Source organism: Bubalus bubalis, chromosome 12, assembly GCF_019923935.1.
Source record: "Bubalus bubalis isolate 160015118507 breed Murrah chromosome 12, NDDB_SH_1, whole genome shotgun sequence".
Lineage (NCBI taxonomy): Eukaryota > Metazoa > Chordata > Mammalia > Artiodactyla > Bovidae > Bubalus > Bubalus bubalis.
Genome location: NC_059168.1, coordinates 72,869,131 through 72,893,641, shown reverse-complemented (window position 1 = coordinate 72,893,641; position 24,511 = coordinate 72,869,131). Strand labels below are relative to the sequence as shown.

Sequence of the window (24,511 nt, the reverse complement as noted above, 5' to 3'; positions counted from 1 at the left end):
TGCTTTCTGGTACCCTCAGAGGGACGGCTTATCCAGAGGCCTTCCCAAGGCTTGGCTGCAGTCCTTACCCTGATGTCTAGTAGAGAATGAGGTGGAATGTGGAAAGGCAGAAAGTGTAAAGAATCAGGAAATGTTTTCTCTGATCACATATGGTGATCATAAAAAAAAAAAAAAGGACTGTGGAGGGTCCAAGAAGCTTTGGGCTGGTGAGGAACACACTTCCACATTGATAGCCCCTCAACTGAACTTACACGTCAGGCTGAGAAGGCATCTTCAGACTTGCCAAAATACTGTCCATATCAGAATTCAAATTCTTGTTCTTCACACCCTCCTGGTAGATGTAAAAGCCCTTCCCAGACTTGCGACCTAAAAGAAGCAAGAAAAGGGAGAGTTATGATTTCTCAGAGCTCAGCACCGAGAATTCTCTTCTCTGCTAGTCTACTAGAAAGCCCTAGCCTCTCTTCCATACTCCTGAATTTGTAGATCTAGCTTACCCCAGAAATTAGTATTTGTCAGAAGAGTTCGCAGAGAAGGAAAAAAGAGCTTATGTTTCTTGGAGCTTGGAAATCCAGGTACCTGGGTGGGAAAGGCTGTGTGGCGAGTGTTAATGTCCACGCCCGCAGTACCAGGCCCTTGGACGTCAGGTCCTAGTGTTGATTTTGTTGCTACTTTACCGAGAGAGAAAGCCACCTCTCTGGTGGGCCTCAATTACATACTCAGAGGTTTACTTTCTCCACACAGGTGGTCAGAGAACATGGAAAGCCTGGGTGCAGGGCTCCTGCAGTACCATGGGTGTAGTAGAGGCTGTGGGTGGGATGAAATGCCTGTCAATCTTGCATTGCGTGGGCAATGGCAGAGCCTCAGGAGGCCAGAGTTCCGCCTTTTGTCCATAATCTACAGGCCCAACCTAAGAAGAGGCTGTCATGAAATCATTTTTAAATTCCCTATGACAGGGGCTCTGTTGAGAAAATACACTCTTTCACCTGGGCCTCTGTAGCTCTTGGGTCGCAGGGACCGTTACTCATGGTGCTAGTTCCATTTCTCTGAGGCTACTCACCCAGGAAGCCCTTGGATATCATCTGCTGCAGCATTTCCAGGCTTCCGCCTGCAAACCGCTCCCCAAACTCTTTGCCGAGATTTTCTGCCACGTGTTTTGCGACATCCACACCAACTTCATCCACCAGCGTAGCGGCGCCCACAGGGAAGCCGAAGCTGGTGGTCAGGGAGTCCAGCTTCTTAGGGCCGACTCCTTCCTGGATGGGCAGCAAACCCAGGACCTCAGGGGAAGGCTGTCCCAGACTCCCCTAAGGGCACCCCGTGCTGCTCTCAGAATCAGCCTGGTGTAGCGCCCACTTCTCTTCTGAGCGCCGCCAGGTCAGACCCAGGACTGGGACTGATACACACAGGGAAGCACAAAGAGGCTGGAGAGCCCCAGGAGAAAGTGTGAACCTTTCCTAACCTATGGCATTCAAAGGAGGTCTAGACATGAACAAGTTATTCATATCTTTCTTGTTTGCAATCCTGAATTGCAAAAATACTGAGATTCCATGCCAGATGTGGTAAGGTTCCCTACCCTGAGAGAGGAGACATCACCAGGGACCAGGGCTGCAGCAGCCCGTGATCCCTGAGTCTAATGGAAGCCCGGCGAGTGTGTCCAGCTCTTTCTGCCACTGACCAACCTGGATGGCTACCAGAGGGGTCTGTGTGTGGCAGAAGCAGGTACAGCACCAATCAGACCAAACGGGTCCTGTTCTGGATGAGGATGCAGAAATAGCACATAGAGCATGTCGGGAGGCCTCGGGGTGACTGGAGCAGGGAGGACGCTTGGGGAGCAGAGCTAAAATTCTGCCCATTTTCTCCCATGACGTCCCAACAGTGGGTGGAATGGAAGGGCAGCAAAAGGCCTTCCGGGAGAAGAGCCAGGAGTCAGTGTATTAGAAGGAAGTCTGCTCTTCATCTTGACATTACCAGTCTGGAAAACTAGTTTCAGGAGTGGAAGATGCCTCTAACATTCTGAGAGTGATACCAACCTGGAGAATTCTGATGACTTCAGACATCATGGGTGCGAGGCACCTGGTGGTATAGAAGCCAGGTCCATCCTGCAAAGGGAGAGAACACAAGCTCATGGGCCCCTCGGTTGAGGGCACTGCCTGAGTCTGAAAGCGGTCTCCCTTCCCCAGGAGCCATTTCAAAATTTAAGGTGATTTATAATCTCAGTCAGAATCCTTAATATTGAACTGCAGAAGCCAGAGCCGGGGGCAGCCTAGTTCAATTCCAAGAGGACAGGAGATAGTCTCACATCACCTGCAAGGTCTGGAATAGTTGGGAGAACCTGCTGTGTCCCAGACCCTGACTCAGCAGTAGTCACACCACTGTCCATACTGTAGATGACTAAGGGGAAATCATATCAAAGAAAGAAAGAAAGTGAAGTCGCTCAGTCGTTTCTGACTCTGCAACACCAAGGACTGTAGCCTACCAGGCTCCTCTGTCCATGGAATTTTCCAGGCAAGAGTACTGGAGTGGGTTGCCATTTCCTTTTCCAGGGAATCTTCCTGACCCGGGGATCAGAACCTGGGTCTTCTGCATTGCAGGCAGATGCAGTACTCTTGCCTGGAAAAATCCCATGGATGGAGGGGCCTGGTGGGCTGCAGTCCATGGGGTCGCTAGGAGTTGGACATGACTGAGCGACTTCACTTTCACTTTTCACTTTCATGCACTGGAGAAGGATATGGCAACCCACTCCAGTGTTCTTGCCTGGAGAATCCCAGGGACGGGGGAGCCTGGTGGGCTGCCGTCTATGGGGTCGCGCAGAGTTGGACACGACTGAAGCGACTTAGCAGCAGCAGCAGCAGCTTTACCATCTGGGCCACCAGGGAAGCCCAATCATATCAAAGCCTGATCTATTTGACCTGAAGAGTCACCAAGAAGCCTGGACATATAAGGAGTTTTCATGGCACTTTTCTGAATCTGCTGCTCTGATCCACAGCTCCTCACCTTAACCACAATGATGACCTTCCCTTGTCTGAGGCCAACATCTACAGCAGAGGCAGTTGTGTCCTTCGAAGTCTTCTCAGTTGTGATAATCTCCAGCAGCTGCATCTTGTCCACGGGAGAGAAGTAGTGCATGCCGATCACCTGGCAAGGGGGACAAAACACTGCCAGACTTAAGAACTCTTGAGAGGGGAAACTTGATAGGGTTCTTTTTTTTTTGCTAGGAAAGCACTGCAGAGAAAGGCTGTTGTAGTAAGGGAATACTGGCTTGATATGGTCAAATGGTTTGGTTTCATGGTTCTTTGATTAAGAGTCCAGTATGTTCATGGGAGAGCTACCCAAAATTCTCTTCCATTTGCTTCTACGGCTTTTCACTGAGGGCAATGGATCTTATCCACAATTAATGCCAAACCCACAGCTAAAGGCCAAATTAGATTTATTGGGAAAGAATGAGTGAGGGTTCCAATTATATTAATGATGACGATGGTTTGGGTGAGAGGGTCCACTTTTTAATGGGTGGGGGGAGACAGGCAGAAGAATTACTTAATATGCTGGACTGTCAGAGATGCATCTAGATTTTACACAGATGGGTCTCACCACCAGGATACTGTCTGCCTTTCCCATTCACAGATTTTGCACATACAGGTTCAGCTAAAACAGGATCCAACTGGCTGAATTTGATTCAACCAATTGGTCTGAATCCTTGGATGTGAAACCTGAGGATACAGAGGGCCAACTGAATTCCCTGTGCTACACTATTTCTATAAGGGACTTGGGATTCCAGAACTAATCCCCTAAGGACACAGAGGGATGACTGCACTGGGTTTAAATAACATTTCTCAACACTCAAATTCCCTCAAGTGTCATTAAACCAGTGATTCTCAAAGTCAAGTACCCGGACCAGCAGCACTAGCATCGCCTGGCAATGTTAGAACTGCGAATTCTCAGGCCCTCCCCAGACCTACTGAATGAGGTACTCTAGGGGCAGGGCCCAGATCTGTGTTTAAGAATCCCTCCAGGTGATTCTGGTGCATGCTAAAATTTGACAACAGGCTCAATAAGCTAACAATTAGGGAGTCTTCACAACTAAATTGTGACAGAAGTCTATCCATTAATTCATAGTTTTGCCCCCTGTCCCCTACTTCACCTATAACTAATATCTACCATTGACTGACTGCTTACTATCCACTGTTCATTAGCACATTTATCATTTACTCTTTACATGTAATCCATTACAACTCTGTGAACTAGTCAGTCTAATTATCTAGATGAGGAAGAAAGCTTAATCAGGAGGTTAGTATTAGTAGCTCAGGGTCATTTAGTAAACAGCAGGGTGGGACTCCATCAAGGTGGGCCTGTCTCCACAGCTTGCCCACGTCCCATTGTGTGACACACAGGTCACTGAAATGTTACACCAACTTATCAATCCCAAAGTTGCTTTTAACCTCTAAATTATTCTTCTACTTATGTCTAAAATACTTAAAAGATAGGACCTGATTCAGAATATACTCCTGAGCAAAAGGAGTTTGCACTATGTGTAATTTATATACAATAAAATGCACAGAGCTTAACAGCGCTCAGTTTGCTAAGTTCTGATAACTGTGTATCTACCCATGTAATCACGACCCTAGGCAAAACCTGTTTACATTGCTCAAAAAAGTTGTGCCAAAAGGTGACCACCTCTGTCCTAGATTTCTGGGACATGCCCAGGTGGAATACTTCTCAGGTGGAGTACTGGAGGGCCTGTGTCCTGGGCACATCGAGATGGCTGGTCGCCCTGCTTGGGCTGCCGTGGCCTTACTCTTACATGAATGACATAGGCAAGCAAAAGACAAAAGCTCAAGGTCTCTGGGGGGTGAGGAACGCAAAGTGTGCTGCTTGTTCCACTCCACGGGGGAGAAAGAGAGGTTAGCATCACAGACACAACAGCAGGGTCTCTTCTGCTGCCTCAGTGCTGAGGAGCTGCTGCGAGTGGTTATGACGTGGCCAGATCTGCCTTGACCCTGTGTCTGGTGTCTTCCCGCAGGGCCACACTCACAGCTGCTACTTCTCCCTGCAACCTCCTCCTGCCATTACTGAGCCTGCCTCTATCAGGCCCACGTGACCTCTAATCTGCTGCATGCTGGGAAACAAGATGACCCTGTGTCAGCAAGCTATTAGAACAGCAATCAATAGACTTTTAGGTTTTGAGCACATGGACTTTGTATTAACAGTTATGGCTGTTTAAAGGTCTTTTATATTTCCTGCTGACTTCTGGCTGGTTCTGGTTAGCTGAGGCTAACTGCTATCCTCCAGAGAGGTGAACTGTTTTTTTTCTCCTTGAATGATTGCACTTGATTTCTCTGGTAGACAGCAGAAGCTCAAAGATAAATTTTCAGGTACTGTTTCAAACATTCACAGTGAAGTGCTTCTACACTTACCCCTCTCCTGTCCTGGGGAGAAGCTCTAAGCAAACCCATGTGTGGACACATCCCACTGCACCCCAAGATCTTCCATCTCTGGGTCTGCAGTGGGAACCAAACCCATTCCAGACAGTCACCAGAGAATGCTCTGTAGCTCAAGTGTTATTTTTGGAGCATCTCTTGTTTTAGAGCCTGGCTTTCAATACCCAACTGTAAAAAAAAGGTAGCTTTTATAGTCTGAGCCTGAATAATAATTCCCATTAAGAATGCAAATCATCTATAAGGTATATTTTAGTTGTACTTCACTTGTTTCTTCATCTCACACTGGTCATGTTACTAGCTTTTCTGTGACCAGTTTCTGGGACTACATCATCACCCTCACCCACTTTATAATCCATACCTCTCCCTTCTCAAGTTCTAAGCCTTCATCAGTGAGCCTGAAGCAGCAAAACATTTCAGAATTTTCCTCTGCTCAGAATTTACCTTCTCAGGTCTTTTACTGACAGTAGCAATCTCACCGATCGGAAGAGCAGACGTGTTGCTGGCAAAGACACAGTGATCTGGAATCACCTGCAGGAGAAAAGCATTTAAGAATGTGTCAGGTAGGCCCGGGAGGTGACGACAGCCCAAAGCAGTCAATGAGCGACAACTGGGTCTCTGCCATCCTCATCTTTGTAAGAATAAACCATAACGTGCATGCCTATTTCATGTTACACATGTGATACTCAGAAATGGCACACCACTATAATTATATCTACAGTACAAGAATACTATTAACTTAGCTTTATTGAACTGGAGAATAGTCTCTAATGTAGACTGTCTCAGCATTCTGCCCACAATCTTGACTTATTCACACTTTTATTCAGATGATTAGATGAAAAACATGGAATGCACACCTGTCAAGCTTGTGCAAATCTGGGCAAGCAGAATCCTAACATCAGAGCTGAGAATCAAGGTTTAAGATACATTTGATTCACTGAAACAATGGGTATAAAACAAGACCAATTATAATGAGGATAAAAATAAAGGACTGTATTAAGATTTTATGAAAAAGAAGAAAGAGGAAAAAAGTAGGCATCTAATGGGCAAAACCTGGCTTGGCAGTAAACTTGTGTACAGAGCCCATGATCTTATTTTTTATTATTTTTATTTGGTTGCACTGGGTCTTAGTTGCGGAATGTGGGATCTAGTTCCCTGACCAGGGACTGAACCTGGGCCGCTTGCATTAGGAGTGTGGAGTCTTAGCCACTGGACCACCAGGGAAGTTCCCCATGATCTAACTTAATCAAAAGTATAATGTAAGTCAAAAGTAGAGCCCGATGGGCAGAAAGCTAACAGTCTCAAGCTGTGTCATTAGTGGTATAGTGTCTAATGTTGGTGGTAAAATTCTCTATGAAGAGCAAACCAATGTCTCCAAAGATGGCTGGCAACAGAATGTCCCTCCTGGTACATGTGTGTCTCTGTGCATCCAGAGGGGGAGTCTCCTTCCCCTCCCCTTAAACCTGGCCTGGCCTGTGATGTGCTTTTACCAATGGAAAGCAGCAGAAGTGACTCTGCCAGTTGCAGGCCTCGCCTAGTGAAGCCCGATGGCTTCTGCTCTGTTCTCTTGGACGCCGGCAGCCATGCTGCAGAGAAGTTCTGGTTCAGCCACTAAGTGAGGACAGGCCACGGGGAGAGGGAGGGGCCCCAATAAGCTTTCTGCTGAATGCAGTCTCGCGAGCGCCCCTACTGGGAAGCCACCTGGAGTTAAGGGCAAGCTGCCTCTTGGAGCCCTGCCCTAACTGCAGAACTGTGAAAAGGTCACGGTGATTTGTGGTGGTCTGTGGTGGTTTCTCATACGTCAAGAGAACTCTGAGACATGGTGAAGACAACAGAAGAAATGACCGAGACAGTGAGGAGTCTGGAGATACGGATTATGAAGATATCAAAGGAGGGAGTTTCTTTAGCTTTGTGGAGAGGAAAGAAGTGAAATTTTGAATCCCTGAGGAACACTCGGTGGACTCAGCTTTACCATTTGCCTTTAAAGAAAGCAGAGCCCAGGATCTGAGGCTCTACTAAAGGTCTTGCACCTGAAATTTTTTGATGCTCTAAAGACAGCTCTGTTCTGGACCTCGCTCTTTTCTACTCTTTCTGAAGAACTTCTTTGAGTATCTCCTACCTTAGATGATTTCACTAGCTTCACTGAAGAGGTAAAGGCCAGTGATTTATTACATAAATATCCACAACATACATGATATCTTGGACTTTACGTTTGGCAATCATCTTCCTACTCTTTTCTTACTATCAGCTAAAAGTTCATGACTCCCTGAACACCCTCCCCTTCTTATCTCCGTCTGCTGCCTCTTCCCTGGTGCCTTCCCTCTGTGGCCTGCATGGACACAGGAAACCTCTTCGCTTTTCTTTCTCTTTCCTTTCTCTTCTCCCTTTGGCTTGAAGTACTGTATTGATTTGTTTACAGCCTGTACATCTCCTGATCTTATCCCTCTTTCTTCTTTTCCGTGATCACTGGCTTTCCAACTGCTAACCCTAACAAACTTCTCTACACACAGATCCTCCCAAAGCCTGATTTTCCGGAAGCAAACACCATCATCCCGTCAGGTGACAAATGCTCTTTCAGTGGTGAATGGCTGTGTCTACTTTTGCCGCCCCTCAGCCTTCCCTCTGGTGCCTGCTGGAGTGCCCCCTGAAGCCCCAGAAACACTGGGCATACATCTCTGGGGCAGGGCCACCTCAGGACAGAGGGTCACACACCTACCCTGCTCTTCTGAATATTCTCCTGCAGCTGACTCTCCATTGCACTCTGTCTAAAGAGAAGACTTTGGAATGTGTGTTTCACAAGTGGAATCTGTCCCCAACCCGAGCTGCTGCTCTTTAGTTTCTAAACCCGCGGTCTTGAGTAGAGCAGAGACTGTCCTCAAGTGGCAGGAGTCCTAGGAACACAGCCCACTACTTGAGACGCCTGGAATGTTGCCAAGTCAGTGCCACTTTATGTACACCGCTCACGGACCTCCACTCTGCTTACTTCACTGCAGGCTAGTCCAGGCCCTGGTTCCACCTCTCACCTGGAGTATTGCCACATCTTCTTTCCTCCTCCTTCATACCACCTGGTTTAAGTACTTGTTTTGTTCATGTCATCCCATCTCAAGAGGTGACTGTGCACAGCATGTGGACTCAAGACCAAAGTAGCATTTTCCACAAAATGAGCATCTGAATTCTGCCTGGAGAGTGTTTCTTCCTATTTCCTCTACTGCCTAGACCTGAATTGAGCTGTAGCTTGCAGCCAACCTGAAATGCCAAGATGTCGGGCTATAGTCCATGAGGTTATCTGTGTATGTCTGGGTGACTAAACTCCCATGTCAGGCTAATGAACTCTCTGCTTCAGTTAATAAGGTACTTGTGTGTCTTCCCTGAGGACTTTGATTTGATCTTTACACACAGTGTACAGGTTCATGTAAAAACTTATGTCTGGGGGGACACAGCTTTGAGGGGTACCTCAAAACTGCTGTGGAGCCTGCTGTACTCCCTTTTACCTGGCAAAGAAAATAAAGCTACTTTACCTTCTCCCATCCACCCCCCACAAAGAAACAAACAAAACCCCTTACATTTGGGCCCTAAGAACAGAACCACGAGTTTCTTGTCGTTCTTTTAAAGAACCCCATGTCCGTGTTCGCCACTCACTGCACGAGGAGTCAGCACTGCAGGCCCCGTGCTTACCGCTTCTGCCTCCTTCAGCACTCTGTGCTTAAGGTTGAGGTCCTCAAAAACGGCTTCAATCACCATGTCGGCCTTTTCAAAACCCCGGTAATCAAGCTGCCCAATCAAGTTGCTGAACATGGCATCCCTTTCAAATGATGTTAGTGTTTTCTTCTTCACTTTATCATTCAATCTGGAAACAAAACAAAACACATCTCTAGTCGGAGTGGGAGAACAGGAAACTAATATTTACTGAGTGTCCGTGGGCCAGAAAATGTACCGTGTATTTTCTACCAATTCAGCGAGGTTAGCTATGCCCCCCCATTTTGAGGGAACTGAGCTGCTCAAAGAAGCTCAGACGGACTTGTTAAGGGAGGGTACTAGGATTCAGACAGGTTGACCCTCACATCCACAGTCCTCCTACTACAAGATGCCTCTAATGCCCAACCTGCATACAACAGCTAAATCTGCCAAGAGGAGTAAACATGAACACCAGAATGGCAAACAAAAAAGCAGCTTGAGTCATTCTCTACCTATGACAGGGGAGACAGCCAACATGGGTCTGAGACCACATGAGTTTATACTCGCTTCCATATCATTGTGTTATTCTGTAACTGTGATCTACTGGAGGACAGAGACCCTGCATTATGTCTTATATTCTTAATCCATTTCCTGGTCAGTACCTAGTAGCACAATATATTGATTACATAAAACATTAACTCAACATTTCTTCTTCCCCAGAGAGCTAAACAAGATTCCTGCTACTCAGACACTGAACTGATTGTTTTTATTGCCAAGGAAAACAGGCTCTCTTAGGTTTCACTCTGACCACACTTGCAGAATAAATGACCTAGAGTTTTCCTCTGAATTAAGAATGAGCTGCAATCCATTCATTAGTTTCCTTAACCAAAAGAAGAAGCCACGTGGTGAGTTCAAACTAGTAGTCAAAGTCTTAAAGTATGGATTCAAATATCCTGGTTTCTGGCAGCTATGTTGGCAGTCAGCAAATAAGATGCCTCTGAATGTTCAAAGTATTATTAGTTGCTCTAATTCTGATGCCTAATGGAACTATTCCTAAGGGAGGACTAGAGATGTGTATGTCCCGAGTCAACAGTGTGGTGAGGGGCACTTGCCAGAGCCTGATGTTTCTAAGGCCAAAAGGGAAACCCAGGACAGCTGGATCCAAAAGAGATCGAGGAGAAAAGGTTACTCTAGAGCAGCAATTTCTCATTTGGGTGACAGAATGAAATGCTGTTTGGGAACACTCGCATGCTGGCCTCAGGGCAATGGTTACCAAGCATGTGCCATTTTTGGGCTCTGAATCTCTTTTACTATAGCACCTTACTATCTTGACATTAAGATAGTGGCTATCTGCCAACATGATTAAACCTTCGAGGTGGTGCGTGGTATTATGGCAGCAATATATGAGCCTCTCTGCAGAAAAGGGGTAAAAACATGTGTAAGCTACATAATTCATTTAAGAAACAAAAAGCTCACTCAGCTAAAAGTCACATGTAAGACAATCAAAGTGCAGCCAGCCTCAGACAGTCCATTACAATGGAGCAGAGAAATAAGCTGAAACCGATTCCCAGTTTTGCCAAGTTTGTTGTTCCACTTTTCCCTTCTGCATTATGGGCTGGGGGTGGGGTATGAGAAGGGGGATGGGCAAGAGGGAGAATAATATTCCCCTTTTATTAATTCAGAGGGAAGATGGAGACACAGTCTATAAGATCCAGACACTATGGAGCCAAATCAGTTAACTGCTTCTCCATGGTCATGCCAGTCAAGAAATACGAGGCTCACGAGTACAGATCCTAGCCCTATCTTCTGGATGCAATTACACGTTTCCTCATATCCCAAATCTCAGTTCTCTCCATAGACACACCCAGTCATGCTGTTTCAATATTCTAAAACAATACAGCAATTAAAATTCTGATACCAAAGCATAACGTACATGATATCTAAAAACATCTAATACGTAAGGTTTTCTCTTCTGCACTCAAAGACTATAGACCCCAATGATGTTAATGATTTATAATAACATTGTCTACAACAACAGCAAAAAAAAAAAAAAAAAAAAAAGTGAAAGAAGGAATTAGTGTTTCTCAAAATCAAAGAAATAAGACTTAAATATGGAGTATCCAGTACAGATCATGTTCAGGAAAAAGGAAACTGTGATGGTGAAAATCAAAACACATTCTACTCTCCCAGCAAAGGCAGAGAGAGCAGGCTCACCCTTTGAACACCTGCTGCTGTCCTCGACCCAGCGCGGGCAGTGTAGTGTCCTTAAGTATGGTCTGTAGGCCCTTATCCACGGAGACTTGAGCAATGCCGGCTCCCATCAGCCCTGCACCAAGAACAGCAAGCTGCCTGAAAAGCAAAGGATGAAACGACTTTTGATAAAAGCTCTTAATTCAGTAAAAAGTGGGATTGCCCAGGTTATCATCCAATAAACCAACTAAAGCAGGGACAACAATAAAGTATTTAAAATCATTTTTATCTACAAAGACACCTTTCATAAATGACAGATTTTTAAAGTTACATGCAAAAATCCATTAGGTCTAAAGAATTGGTTTACCTAAAAAGAATTATACTGATTTTCAATCATTCCCGAGATGACTGAAAACAAAACAAAACAACCCAGATTATGCTTAAATTCACGAGTACTTTTCTTCAAACAAAGGCCAACTTGCAGTGATGGGCACAAAGACTAATTCTCTTTTCAACTACTTACTTGTTAGTGATTTTGCCATTTTCCAGTCATCTTTCATTTCTCCTGAAATCTGCGCCTTTATCACGCTTTACTTGGATTGGTTCAAAAGCCTTCCCTCAAACACCTCCATACATGCGTCTGACTGCCTTTTCCAGCCCTGAATTCCTCTTGAACTTATCAGAACCATTTGGCTTATACCGCAGTATTCTGGAATGGCTTTCATGTACATTATTTTTGTCTCCTCAACTAAATTCTAACCTTTCTGAAGGACAGAGTTCATGTCTGATGACTCTTTAGTTTTCCATAGTTCTGGAACAATATGCCATTTTCCCATTAGTAACTAAAAAAATTTTTCAGAACAACTTCCTTCATAAAAGAAGCCCAAGTTTACAGCACTGCAGATCTAAATTAGAGCTGCTTCATTCCTAACAATTCTGATATTCAAAAATCTTATTCAAGACCTGAAAAAAAAAACCTAATTTCAACTCCAGGGAGCATCTTTCAAATGCAGTTTTGTGATAATACACATATTTTACATGTTGAGTGTTAAGTAACTGGAGAACATGAGAAAAATAGGGTAGAAAAATATAAAGAATAGGAGCTGAAAAACTTGTTCATATATTTACTGCATTGAAATTATAAAATTTTCTTGAGAAACGACCCCACAAAAATTAAGACAACCACAGAAGAGGAAGAAATTTGCAACATGCATAGCAGACAAAAGATTGCTATGAGGGAATTATAAAGAACACACATATCAAGATCAACAACAACCCAATAAAATGGGCTGGGGTTTATACAAAGCAACTCACAAAAGACAGATTGCCAATAAAATGCCCAATCTCCCTAATAATCTGGGAAATACAAACTAAAATAAGACACTCTCCCCATTAGGTTGGCAAAAGTTTAAAAAGTAAATATGAAGGTGAGGATGTAAAAAAATTGGTTCTTTCATGTGTGGCTGATAGAAGTATGGTGGTGGTGGTGGTGGTGGTGGTTTAGACACTAAGTATACTTTGCCCTATCAGTTCAGTTCAGTCGCTCAGTCGTGTCCGACTCTTTGAGACCCCATGAATTGCAGCATGCCAGGCCTCCCTGTCCATTACCATCTCCCGGAGTTCACTCAAACTCACGTCCATCGAGTCGGTGATACCATCCAGCCATCTCATCCTCTGTCGTCCCCTTCTCCTCCTGCCCCCAATCCCTCCCAGCATCAGGGTCTTTTCCAATGAGTCAACTTTTTGCATGAGGTGGCCAAAGTACTGGAGTTTCAGCTTTAGCATCATTCCTTCCAAAGAAATCCCAGGGCTGATCTCCTTCAGAATGGACTGGTTGGATCTCCTTGCAGTCCAAGGGACTCTCAAGAGTCTTCTCCAACACCACACTTCAAAAGCATCAATTCTTCAGTGCTCAGCTTTCTTCACAGTCCAACTCTCACATCCATACATGACCACAGGAAAAACCATAGCCTTGACTAGACGGACCTTTGTTGACAAAGGAATGTCTCTGCTTTTGAATATGCTATCTAGGTCGGTCATAACTTTCTTTCCAAGGAGTGAGCGTCTTTTAATTTCATGGCTGCAATCACCATCTGCAGGTATTTTGGAGCCCAAAAAAGTAAAGTCTGACACTGTTTCCACTGTTTCCCCATCTATTTGCCATGAAGTGATGGGACTGAATGCCATGATCTTCGTTTTCTGAATGTTGAGCTTTAAGCCAACTTTTTCACTCTCCTCTTTCACTTTCATCAAGAGGCTGTTTAGTTCTTCTTCACTTTCTGCCATAAGGGTGGTGTCATCTGCATATCTGAGGTTATTGATATTTCTCTTGGCAATCTTGATTCCAGCTTGTGCTTCTTCCAGCCTAGCATTTCTCATGATGTATTCTGCATATGAGTTAAATAAGCAGGGTGACAATATACAGCATTGACGTCCTCCTTTTCCTATTTGGAACCAGTCTGTTGTTCCATGTCCAGTTCTAACTGTTGCTTCCTGACCTGCATATAGGTTTCTCAAGAGGCAAGTCAGGTGGTCTGGTATTCCCCTCTCAGAATTTTCCAGTTTATTGTGATCCATACAGTCAAAGGCTTTGGCATAGTTGATAAAGCAGAAATAGATGTTTTTCTGGAACTCTCTTGCTTTTTCGATGATCCAGCGGATGTCAGCAATTTGATCTTTGGTTCCTCTGCCTTTTCTAAAGCCAGCTTGAACATCTGGAAGTTCACCATTCACGTATTAATGAAGCCTGGCTTGGAGAATTTTGAGCATTATTTTACTAGTGTGTGAGATGAGTGCAATTGTGCAGTAGTTTGAATATTCTTTGGCGTTGCCTTTCTTTGGGATTGGAATGAAAACTAGCTTTTTCCAGACCTGTGGCCACTGCCGAGTTTTCCAAATTTGCTGGCATATTGAGTGCAGCACTTTCACAGCATCATCTTTCAGGATTTGAAATAGCTCAACTGGAATTCCATCACCTCCACTAGCTTTGTTTGTAGTGATGCTTTCTAAGGCCCACTTGACTTCACAGTCCAGGATGTCTGGCTCTAGGTGAGTGATCACACCTTTGTGATTATCTTGGTTGTGAAGATTTTTGTACAGTTCTTCTGTGTATTCTTGCCACCTCTGCTTGATATCTTCTGCTTCTGTTAGGTCCATACCATTTCTGTCCTTTATTGTGCCCATCTTTGCATGAAATGTTCCCTTGGTATCTCTAATTTTCTTGAAGAGATCTCTAGTTTTTCCCATTCTAGGAGGTCAAATGTATTAAAACCAAAAATTGTATTCTCTATGACCCAGTAATTCTACTATCTACTCCAAGGAAATGGACTTATGCATAAGATGATATGCTAGGATGAAGAGTCATGTAATGTTTACAATAATGAAAAAATTGGGAACAACCACCAGTCCATCAGTAGGCGATGAAAAGGAACAAGTTAACTGGTATGTAACCATCATACACAGTCTCTCTCCCAAGTTGTACCACCAACTAAAAAGAGCAAGTTATAGGATCCATACTGATAGACCCCTTTTATATTAATAAAACATTTAAATCATAAATACAAAACAGATTCATCTAGTATTTAAAAAGTTTTTAAAAAAAGGATAATAAGAATGCATTCTTCATATAAAAAATTATTTTATGAAAAGAGAAAATAGGTAAGGAATTCAAATTACCCCCCAAAGTGAAAGGGAAGAGGCCTAGAGAAACAGAAGTGGAACTATTACTGATAACTAGGGAAGCAGGAAGGGGGATGCCCTTTCTTCAATTTATTAAATTTTCAGTTCAACCTAGTCTGTCCTGCATACCTTATAATTTATTCTTCATTTCTAACATGATGTTATCTTTTCCTTCAATTTATTTCCCCAAGTTAGGTCAACTCTTACATCATCCTGTTTTTCTGTCTGTTTAGTTCTGAGTTTTTGAATTTTTGATTCAAAGTAATTCTTTTTCTTATCTGCAAATATTTACTTAAGGTCACAGAATTCAAGTCTGGGAGCATTCTGTTACAGTTTTCTTTTGCACTGTGGAGGTTGTGGGGGCAGAGTTTTCATAAGCTTAAGTATTTTGATTCTCATTTGTTTCTTCTTCCATGGGTTTCATACCCATGCTGCCTGTCTTTTCTGTGTACTGGTACACAGTAACAGCTTCTCCGGGTGGGTATCATATATATTATAACAGTAAGAGTTACACACAGACTAGAATAAGAGTTGGAGTGTCTAACTAGGTTTCTTAAAAGTAAATACTTATAATTTAAAATTTAATGGTAAATTTTTATAGGATGTGTGAAGAAGTACAGATTAAAGTGCTATCATCATGCCACTGCAACATGGAAGTAAATGCGCTCAGCCACTGAATGTGAGATACTTGCCAACGCTGGTGGTTCACAGGCAGATTGAAACCAATTGATACAGACTGATAACAGATTGATACTGATCACCATGTGTGCTGGACAAGCAGTGAAGATTGTATTTCATATTCTAATTTGGAAATCAGTCCTCTTGGCAAGAATCTTATCTGTCTCACCTGGACTTCTTACTGATTTCCTCTTCTGCTTTAGATTTGAATCTCATTAAAGGTGAGAGAGGTTGTAAAGGAGAAGGAAGTAACATTAGCTGCTTTCACAAGCCCCTCTGTGTAATTCAGCTAGACAGTGTTTCTCAACCTTGGCACTACCAGCATTTTGGACTGGTTACTTTGTTCTGTGGCTCTCCTATGTACTGCAGGATGTTGAGCAACATTCCTGGCCACTGCCCACCAGACGCCTGTCTCATCCCTCCCTCCCCAGTTGTGACACCTAAAAATGTCTCCTGACATTGTCAAGTGTCCCCTGGTGGCAACAGTGCCCAGGTTAAGAACCACTGAGCAAGAGGGTGAGTTTAGGGACATTATTAAACTTCAGATGCTGAAGAGCTATTTAGGCAGCATAACATTGAAAGCCTCGCTAAAGAGAATAGATAGGAAACAGGTAAGGGGATTCAAATATTTAGGCTACAAGCAAAACAAAGGACAAGTCTTTAGTGGCTAGAATAAGGCTTTATGGTTTTGTTTTGTTTTTTGCTGTGCTGAGGCCTGCGGAATCTTAGTTCCCCAACCAAGGACTGAACCCAGGCACCTGGCAGTGGAAGCTTGGAGTCCTAACCACTGGACCACCAGGGAATTTCTAAGGCTTTCTGTTTTTTAATGAGGGAAATGTATGAATTCCCAGAGATGGTATCTCAAGTCACAGGGATAGACGAGGTCATCAATCAGGACATAATGTGTGTATTTGGTTTAGGAAGGGGGAACCTAAACCAGATTTCTAGGGGACATCAATGGTGACACAAGAATGCCTCTATAGGAGCCATTAGAGAAGTCTGGAGAGCCTCCCAGGTGGCTCTGTGGTAAAGAATCCACCTGCTAATGCAGAAGACATGGGTTCGATCCCTGGGTTGGGAAGATCCCCTGGAGAAGGCAATGGCAACCCACTCCAGTATTCTTGCCTAGGGAATCCCATGGACAGAAGAGCGTGGCGGGCTACAGTTCATGGGGTCACAAAAGGGTCAGGCAAGACTGAGGGACTAAACAACAACAGAGAGGTCTGCAGAAAACTCAGCACAAGCACAGCTCTGAAAGCCACAAAGTCCATGCTAGGATAGGGGTATATACCGATGAGGGCAAAAGCGGTTTAGGGCAAGACTGAGGCATCAGTGAGCTTAGCATGTGCTGAAATCCACAGGGACTTCCTAGGCAGAGCTGAACTTACTTAACCTCCTTCTGCGGAGCTCCAAATTTATTCTTCTTGCATTGGGTTTGACCACGGTAAAGTCCCATCAAGGCTTTTGATTCTTTGGTCATTGTGAGCTCTCCAAATGTCTGGAAAGTAAAGGGGAAGAAGAAAAGGTAGAGCTTCCCAGTCTTGGAGATATGGATTCCTTCGGGTCAGTTCCTCTGCAGAGCAGGGGCAACATGTGCAAAGCCTCAGGTCCTGAGCTGCAGAAGTCGGTCATCTCCTGCTGAGGGTCTTTCTCTCACTCTCCTCATCTGTACTTCTGATGACTGCTTTGCAAGGTTTTGGATATAACGAGCTCTCAAGATTCTCTACATCAGAGGTTGTGGCAACTTTTTTCACAGAACTAGAGTGGACCAATTATCTCAACCACCACTCTCATTTTAAAGATTGGGAAGAGGAGGCTCAGAGAAATTAAGTGACCTTGCTCAAAACTACCTTGCCTCAAAGGGGCATAAAGCGAACTTGAACCCGGGCAGTATGACTCCCAACTTCAGTTCTCTTTCCAAGGTAGTAGGCTGCTCCATGTGATATCTACCACTTTAAATGTATCTTAACATTTACAGAGAACAAGTCTCAAGTTAGCGGATAAGACCATGAGATTTAGAATCTGTATTTGAAAGAACTGGGTTTAAAGCCTGGCCCTGCCATTTCCCAGTTGTGAAGCTTTCTTCATCATTAAAATGGGAAAAACAATACCTATTTTACAGTATTGTTGTAGGGAGTCAATAAGAGCACTCGTAAAATGACTGGGTTTTAGCTATTACCATCATCAACATTACTAGAATTTACTGGTTCAATTACATGGTTACAAATAGCATTTCAAAGAAGGAACCCCTGCTAATAATGCTACCTTCATGTCTGAATAGAACATGAAACAATGTTCTGCTAATCTTGGTAAAGTAGGTTCTATTCAGTAAGTCAGTAATTTTTCAAACTACAGGCAGAAATCCATCAATGGACACCAATTTAGTGCGTTGTAGTAAGTAAAACCGACAGAAAATACTGAGCACAGTGTACAGGCTAATTATTTTGTGAAACATGCTTCAATCTTAGTGTACATATGTGTATGTGTTGTTGCACTTGGTGATAATGTAAAGGAATTCATCAGAGTGCACTGTGGTAAGCAACCCAGGATAAAGAAAGTTTTCTCTGGAATTTGTCCTGAGTTCCTCAGATACCTTTTGTGTTACTGAAGAGCAATCATCCAAAGAATAGCAAGGAGAGATAAGAAAGCCCTACTCAGCAATCAATGCAAAGAAATAGAGGAAAACAATAGAATGGGAAAGACTAGAGACCTCTTCAAAAAAATTAGAAACACCAAAGGAACATTTCACGCAAAGATGGGCTAAATAAAGGACAGAAATGGTATGGACCTAACAGCAGCAGAAGATATTAAGAACAGGTGGCAAGAATACACAGAAGAACTGTACAAAAAAGATCTTCATGACCCAGATAATCACGATGGTGTGATTACACATTCACCTAGAGCCAGACATCCTGGAATGTGAAGTCAAGTGGGCCTTAGAAGCATCACTATGAACAAAGCTAGTGGAGGTGATGGAATTCCAGTTGAGCTATTTCAAATCCTGAAAGATGATGCTGTGAAAGTGCTGCACTCAATATGCCAGCAAATTTGGAAAACTCAGCAGTGGCCACAGGACTGGAAAAGGTCAGTTTTCATTCCAATCCCAAAGAAAGGCAATGCCAAAGAATATTCAAACTACTGCACAATTGCACTCATCTCACACACTAGTAAAGTAATGCTCAAAATTCACCAAGCCAGGCTTCAGCAGTACATGAACCGTGAACCTCCAGATGTTCAAGCTGGCTTTAGAAAAGGCAGAGGAACCAGAGATCAAATTGCCAACATCTGCTGGATCATCACAAAGGCAAGAGGGTTCCAGAAAAACATCTATTTCTTCTTTATCAACTATGCCAAAGCCTTTGACTGTGTGGATCACAATAAACTGTGAAAAATTCTGAAAGTGAACGTGAAGTCGCTCAATTGTGTCTGACTCTCTGCGACCCAGAGGACTGTAAACTATCAGGCTCCTCAGTCCATGGAATTTTCCAGGCAAGAGTACTGGAGTGGGTTGCCATCTCCTTCTCCATGGGATCTTCCCAACCCAGGGATCAAACCCAGACATCCCACATTGCAGGCAGACGCGTTACCGTCTGGAAAATTCTGAAGGAGATGGGAATACCAGAGAACCTGACCTGCCTCTTGAGAAACCTGTATGCAGGTCAGGAAGCAACAGTTAGAACTGGACATGGAACAACAGACTGGTTCCAAATAGGAAAAGGAGGACGTCAACGCTGTATATTGTCACCCTGCTTACTTAACTTATATGCAGAGTATATCATGACAAACGCTGGGCTGGAGGAAGCACAAGCTGGAATCAAGATTGCCGGGGGAAATAGCAATAACCTCAGATATGCAGATGACACCACCCTTATGGCAGAAAGTGAAGAAGATCTAAAGAGCCTCTTGATGAAAGTGAAAGAGGAGAGTGAAAAAGTTGGCTTAAAGCTCAACATTCAGAAAACTAAGATCATGGCATCCGGTCCCATCACTTCATGGCAAATAGATGGGGAAACAGTGGAAACAGTGGCTGACTTTACTTTTCTGGGCTCCAAAATCACTGCAGATGGTGACTGCAGCCATGAAATTAAAAGATGATTACTCCTTGGAAGGAAAGTTATGACCAACCTAGACAGCATATTGAAAAGCAGAGACATTCCTTTGTCAACAAAGGTCCGTCTAGTCAATGCTATGGTTTTTCCAGTAGTCATGTATGGATGTGAGACTTGGACTATAAAGAAAGCTGAGTACCGAAGAATTGATGCTTCTGAACTGTGGTGTTGGAGAAGAGTTTTTTTTTTTTGGAGAAGACTCTTGAGAGTCCCTTGGACTGCAAGGAGATCCAACCAGTCCACCCTAAAGGAGATGAGTCCTGGGTGTTCATTGGAAGGACTGATGTTGAAGCTGAAACCCCAATACTTTGTCCACCTGATGCGAAGAGCTGACTCATTTGAAAAGACCCTGATGCTAGGAAAGATTGAGGGCAGGAGGAGAAGGGGAGGACACAGCATGAGATGGTTGAATGGCATCACCGACTCAATGGACATGGGTTTGGGTAGACTCTGGCAGTTGGTGATGGACAGAGAGGCCTGGTGTGCTATGGTTCATGGGGTTACAAAGAGTCGGACATGACTGAGCGACTGAACTGAACTGAACTGAATCATCCTTCAGTGATTGCTTAAAACTTCAAAACAATCGAATCCACTAAAATTTATGATCCACCAATTTGTTAGGAAGTGAAGGGGTGAGGTTGGTTTCTGAGTCACTCTGTTTTCTTGTTTTAGTGGGTGCAAAAAATTTCCCTTCTAGTTTACCAAAGGGAGGCTGGGATTCAGTTTTATCTCTAGGCCTAACAAGTAAGAATCATATTTCCCTACCAGTGTATTCATTATGTCACAATGAAACCAGCCCATCTACAGAACAAAAAGTCCAAACGATTCCTTTTGAAAGGATTATAACTCTGTCTCTGCTTTTCCTAGTTATACCCTCGTTACTGAGCAAAAGTGAAAAGTGAAAGTCGCTCAGTCATGTTCAACTCTTGGCAACGCCATGGACTGTATAGTCCATGGAATTCTCCAGGCCAGAATACTGGAGTGGGTAGCCTTTCTCTTATCCAGGGGATCTGCCCAACCCAGAGATTGAACTCAGGTCTCCCGCACTGCAGGCAGATTCTTTACCAGCTAAGCCACAAGGGAATTAAGGGAAGCCGTTACTGAGAGCAAGTTCAAATATTGGATTGGCCAAAAAGTTTGTTGGGGTTTTCTCATCTTTTTTAAATGGCTTTAATTTATATATATATATAAAATTTATTTTTGGCTGTTCTAGGTCTTTGTTGCAGCGCATGGGCGCTCTCTAGTTGCGGTGAGTGGGGGTACTCTCTTGTTGGGAGTGCTTGGGCCCCTCACTGTGGGGCTTCTCTTGTTGTGGAGCACAGACTCTAGGGTATGTGGGTTTCAGCAGTTGCGGCTCATGGGTTCTACAGTGCATGGGTTCTATAATGCATGGGCTCAGCTGCCCCACGGCTTGTGGAATCCTTCTGACCAGGGACTGAACTTGTGTCCTCTGCATTGGCAGGTGGACTCCTAACCACTGGACCACCAGGGAAGTCCTTCCATAACATCTTAACGGAAAAACTGAAATGAATTTTTTGTCCAACCCAACATCTGGGGACTACTATGGTTTTCTCAGCATCTACTGGCTCAGTGAGATTAATCAGAAGAAATGACAACCACCAGAAGAAAATATATATATATTTTTTACTAGACTTTGAATAGTTTTTCTTTTTTCATTTTACACACAGCATTTTAGATCTTGGTTTTCCTGTCTCTAATAATAAAACACTGAAAGGAAATAATTTTACCTGAGATTCAGAGAGATAGCCAGCATTACTCCCTTGCTCGATTCCAGTCTTCACTACCTAAAAAACACAGAGAGCACTTGTTCCTTGTTGGAATGGACTGTTGAGATGTACAGTAATGCTGAAAAAAGATGGCTAGTGTTGTTAGTCTTCAAAAAGTAAGTCAGAAGTCTAAACTGAAGTGAGAAAGAGAAGAGGATTGAGTGCCTTATTACTTAAGACAGTTAATTCTCCATCTCTAAGGCTACTGCTAAACCTAGCATAAAATGGGAGGAAATAAAATAGAAGGAAAGAGAATTAAAGTCAGAACATGAAAAGCATACAGAGGTTCCACAGCTCAAATCCTACCTCCTTATCCTTTGAATCCTGTTATTTTGTCAGAGAGAGAGTTGTTGTCATCCCTTTCTGAGTTCAATAGTAAGTTTACCGTTTCCTCTTCAATCCTTTCCCTCCTCCTCAAATTATTCATCCAGCTCCTCTCCTGTTTTTCAAATATGAGCAGGTCCCCTAAGTTCCACTTTCAGCCCTTTCTCCCTCTCTATTCATCCATCCTCAGTACCATCATTTAGTTTACCATGTTAATCATGATCTCTGTAAAATCCAATTTAACATTTGGGGTTAAGTACTATCCTAAGTACAAAGGCAAGTATAAAAGAAATAACTGTGTACTCAAGCACCATAATTTATTGATGATTAAAAAAATAATAAATAAATCTATATCCTGAACTGACTTCTCTGTCCAAACTACTGTTGCTTGAACTTCCTGAAATATTTAATCTCAACACTTCTAAAACTGAACTCTTCTCTTTGGCAAGTCTCTTACTACCCCCGTATTTTCGTTTTTACTATTCTATCTCAGGATCTTATTCAAACTTCAAGTCTGAATTACCAGCATAGTTTCCTAGTTCATCGTTCTACTTTGTCTATTTCTAATTCATTTTTACTCACCACCATGAAGATGGTTCTCTATGCCCTATATAGGACAAAGGTCAAATTTCTTACTTAATCATTATCTTCTAAAATATAGCCTCAGTCTGCCTGCCTGAAGACATTTCATAATCCTTCCACAAAAACTGATCTCGTTTAATGTTTCTTGAAGAGCCTCATGCTTTCCAACTTCTGTAACTTTATTCAAAATGCCCATCCCTACCTGGCACTATTTTCTTTTCATCTATTCTCTGCCTGTTTTTCAGGGCTCAAGTCAAATTCCATGAAACTCTACCTAATTTCTCTGGCTCATAGGGATTGTTCCCTTCTCAGTGAATTTAGCAATTTTCCTTTATCCTGATGACCTGCATTAACCCCCTGTAGCTGCATACCAACCTTTATCCTGACATCTGCCTTATTACATACATGTGTTCAATCTCCCCAACCCAGACTATCAGGTGAATGAGGGTAGGGGACCATGTTTCATAAGTAATGTATTTTGGTGTCTTTGGCTCAAATATATTTGCTGACCAATTCAGTCTCTAATTCTGAAGTCTTTGATCCTATGCTCTTTAAAGCTTAGACTTTCCAGATTGAAGATTTTATAAGTTTTAAAGTCTACCTTTAGACAGAAGTTTCTTCAACTCTGTGATGATTTTAAGTATCCTCCCTTATCTTTTCCAGAGCTTCTCTATATCATTACATCTTTTTCATAATTGTGGCATTGGAGAGTCGATGAGATATTTTAGGTAATGACCATGGTTTTGACTAAGGACAAAATATAGCCATTAATTTTGTTTCGACTATCTCTTAATTAATGCCTGATATTTTACTGGCCGCCTTATACTGATAAGACATAGGTTCCTTTCCTGGTTTATAACTGGTAGTTTTAAGCTCATCAACTAAAAAGCATGCCTGGCACTAATTTCCCCCAAATACCCATTTCTGTAAATCCTCATAGCTTGCTATGCTCATGTGTTATTTTTAGTTAAGTATTTTGACAGCAGCATGAAGAACTTTAGTGCTGGCATGCATGGTGCAGAATGGCAATAAAGAGTACTGCTCTCGACAGAGGGAAGAAACATGAGACACGTTGGAGGATGGGGTAAAGACTCACATCAATTATTTTCAGGGGTGCAGGATAAAGGCCTTTGGTCTGCTTTCGTACTTTTTCTTCCACCTTTTTGTAAACCTGTTGCCTGACAAATGGAATACTCAAGGCGTATGACGTCAATTCTGTAAGGTAAAATGCTATTTATTAGCTTCTTACTGGTAAGAGCCCAGCCTCCCTTATTAGTTTGTTCTGTAAACTCCACAAAAATGCAGTGATTCTAGCTCTCTGAAAGAACTGATCTTTACTCTGACATACACAATCTAAATTGCAACCTAAGCACTTCTTTAAACTTAAGTTGATAAGTATTAATGCTGAGTGTTGGGTACATGGTAGTATTTATTACACAATTATTCCATTTTGGTATTACTTTAAATTTTTCAAAATAAAAAGTTTTTTCTGAAAATGTCTTTAACCAATGTAAGGTCCAGGACTAGAGCTTTGAGCAGAGTTATCGCACCCTCTAAGGCTGAGTTTACACTTAAGAGTAAACAATGCACTTATCTTTTCCTTATTCAAATTCATAGCAAATCAAATTAAATTCCCTGGAAAGAAGCTGTGACTTTGTTCTTTAATAATGACACTCACTTTCTACCAATCCCTTGTCTCTCTTTGGAGTGATCTTTTTATCAGCTAGTCCTTTGGCAAAAGTAACTGCAACTTCTTCTAAGTATTCAATTGTCCGTTCCTCTGGAGGTTTTACTCCTGGTCCTGTAAAGATGAACACAACAGACTGGAATGTCAGTCAGGCTTGGCTCAGTCCCAGGTGGGCAAAACCCCAGGAAAACCAAAGCCAAAGACTCGTACCCATTTTCAGCACAGTTTTCTAAGTCAAACTAGGAACTGGTGGGTTGCAGTGTCATGAACCATGGACTCAAAAAGAGAAGTCACACTGAGCAAAGGTGCAACAACCTACTCCAGGGAGAAAACAAATCTTAAGCCCCATAAATCTGGCTTCCACTTCTG

General features: G+C 43.0%; 1 protein-coding gene across 1 annotated transcript in view; it reads right to left on the bottom strand.

Annotated features, from left to right (window-relative positions):
• Positions 1-24,511, bottom strand: part of HADHA (hydroxyacyl-CoA dehydrogenase trifunctional multienzyme complex subunit alpha) — a 43,442-nt gene that overhangs the window by 1,199 nt on the left and 17,732 nt on the right. The window contains exons 8-18 of the mRNA XM_006046225.4: positions 24,134-24,256; positions 23,552-23,670; positions 21,511-21,567; positions 17,042-17,151; positions 11,322-11,456; positions 9,108-9,279; positions 5,877-5,963; positions 2,995-3,135; positions 2,031-2,099; positions 1,058-1,253; positions 252-366 (exon numbers count right to left, since the gene is read on the bottom strand). Coding sequence (XP_006046287.3) covers positions 252-366; positions 1,058-1,253; positions 2,031-2,099; positions 2,995-3,135; positions 5,877-5,963; positions 9,108-9,279; positions 11,322-11,456; positions 17,042-17,151; positions 21,511-21,567; positions 23,552-23,670; positions 24,134-24,256 — 1,324 coding nt within the window. The remainder of the gene's footprint in view (positions 1-251; positions 367-1,057; positions 1,254-2,030; positions 2,100-2,994; positions 3,136-5,876; positions 5,964-9,107; positions 9,280-11,321; positions 11,457-17,041; positions 17,152-21,510; positions 21,568-23,551; positions 23,671-24,133; positions 24,257-24,511) is intronic.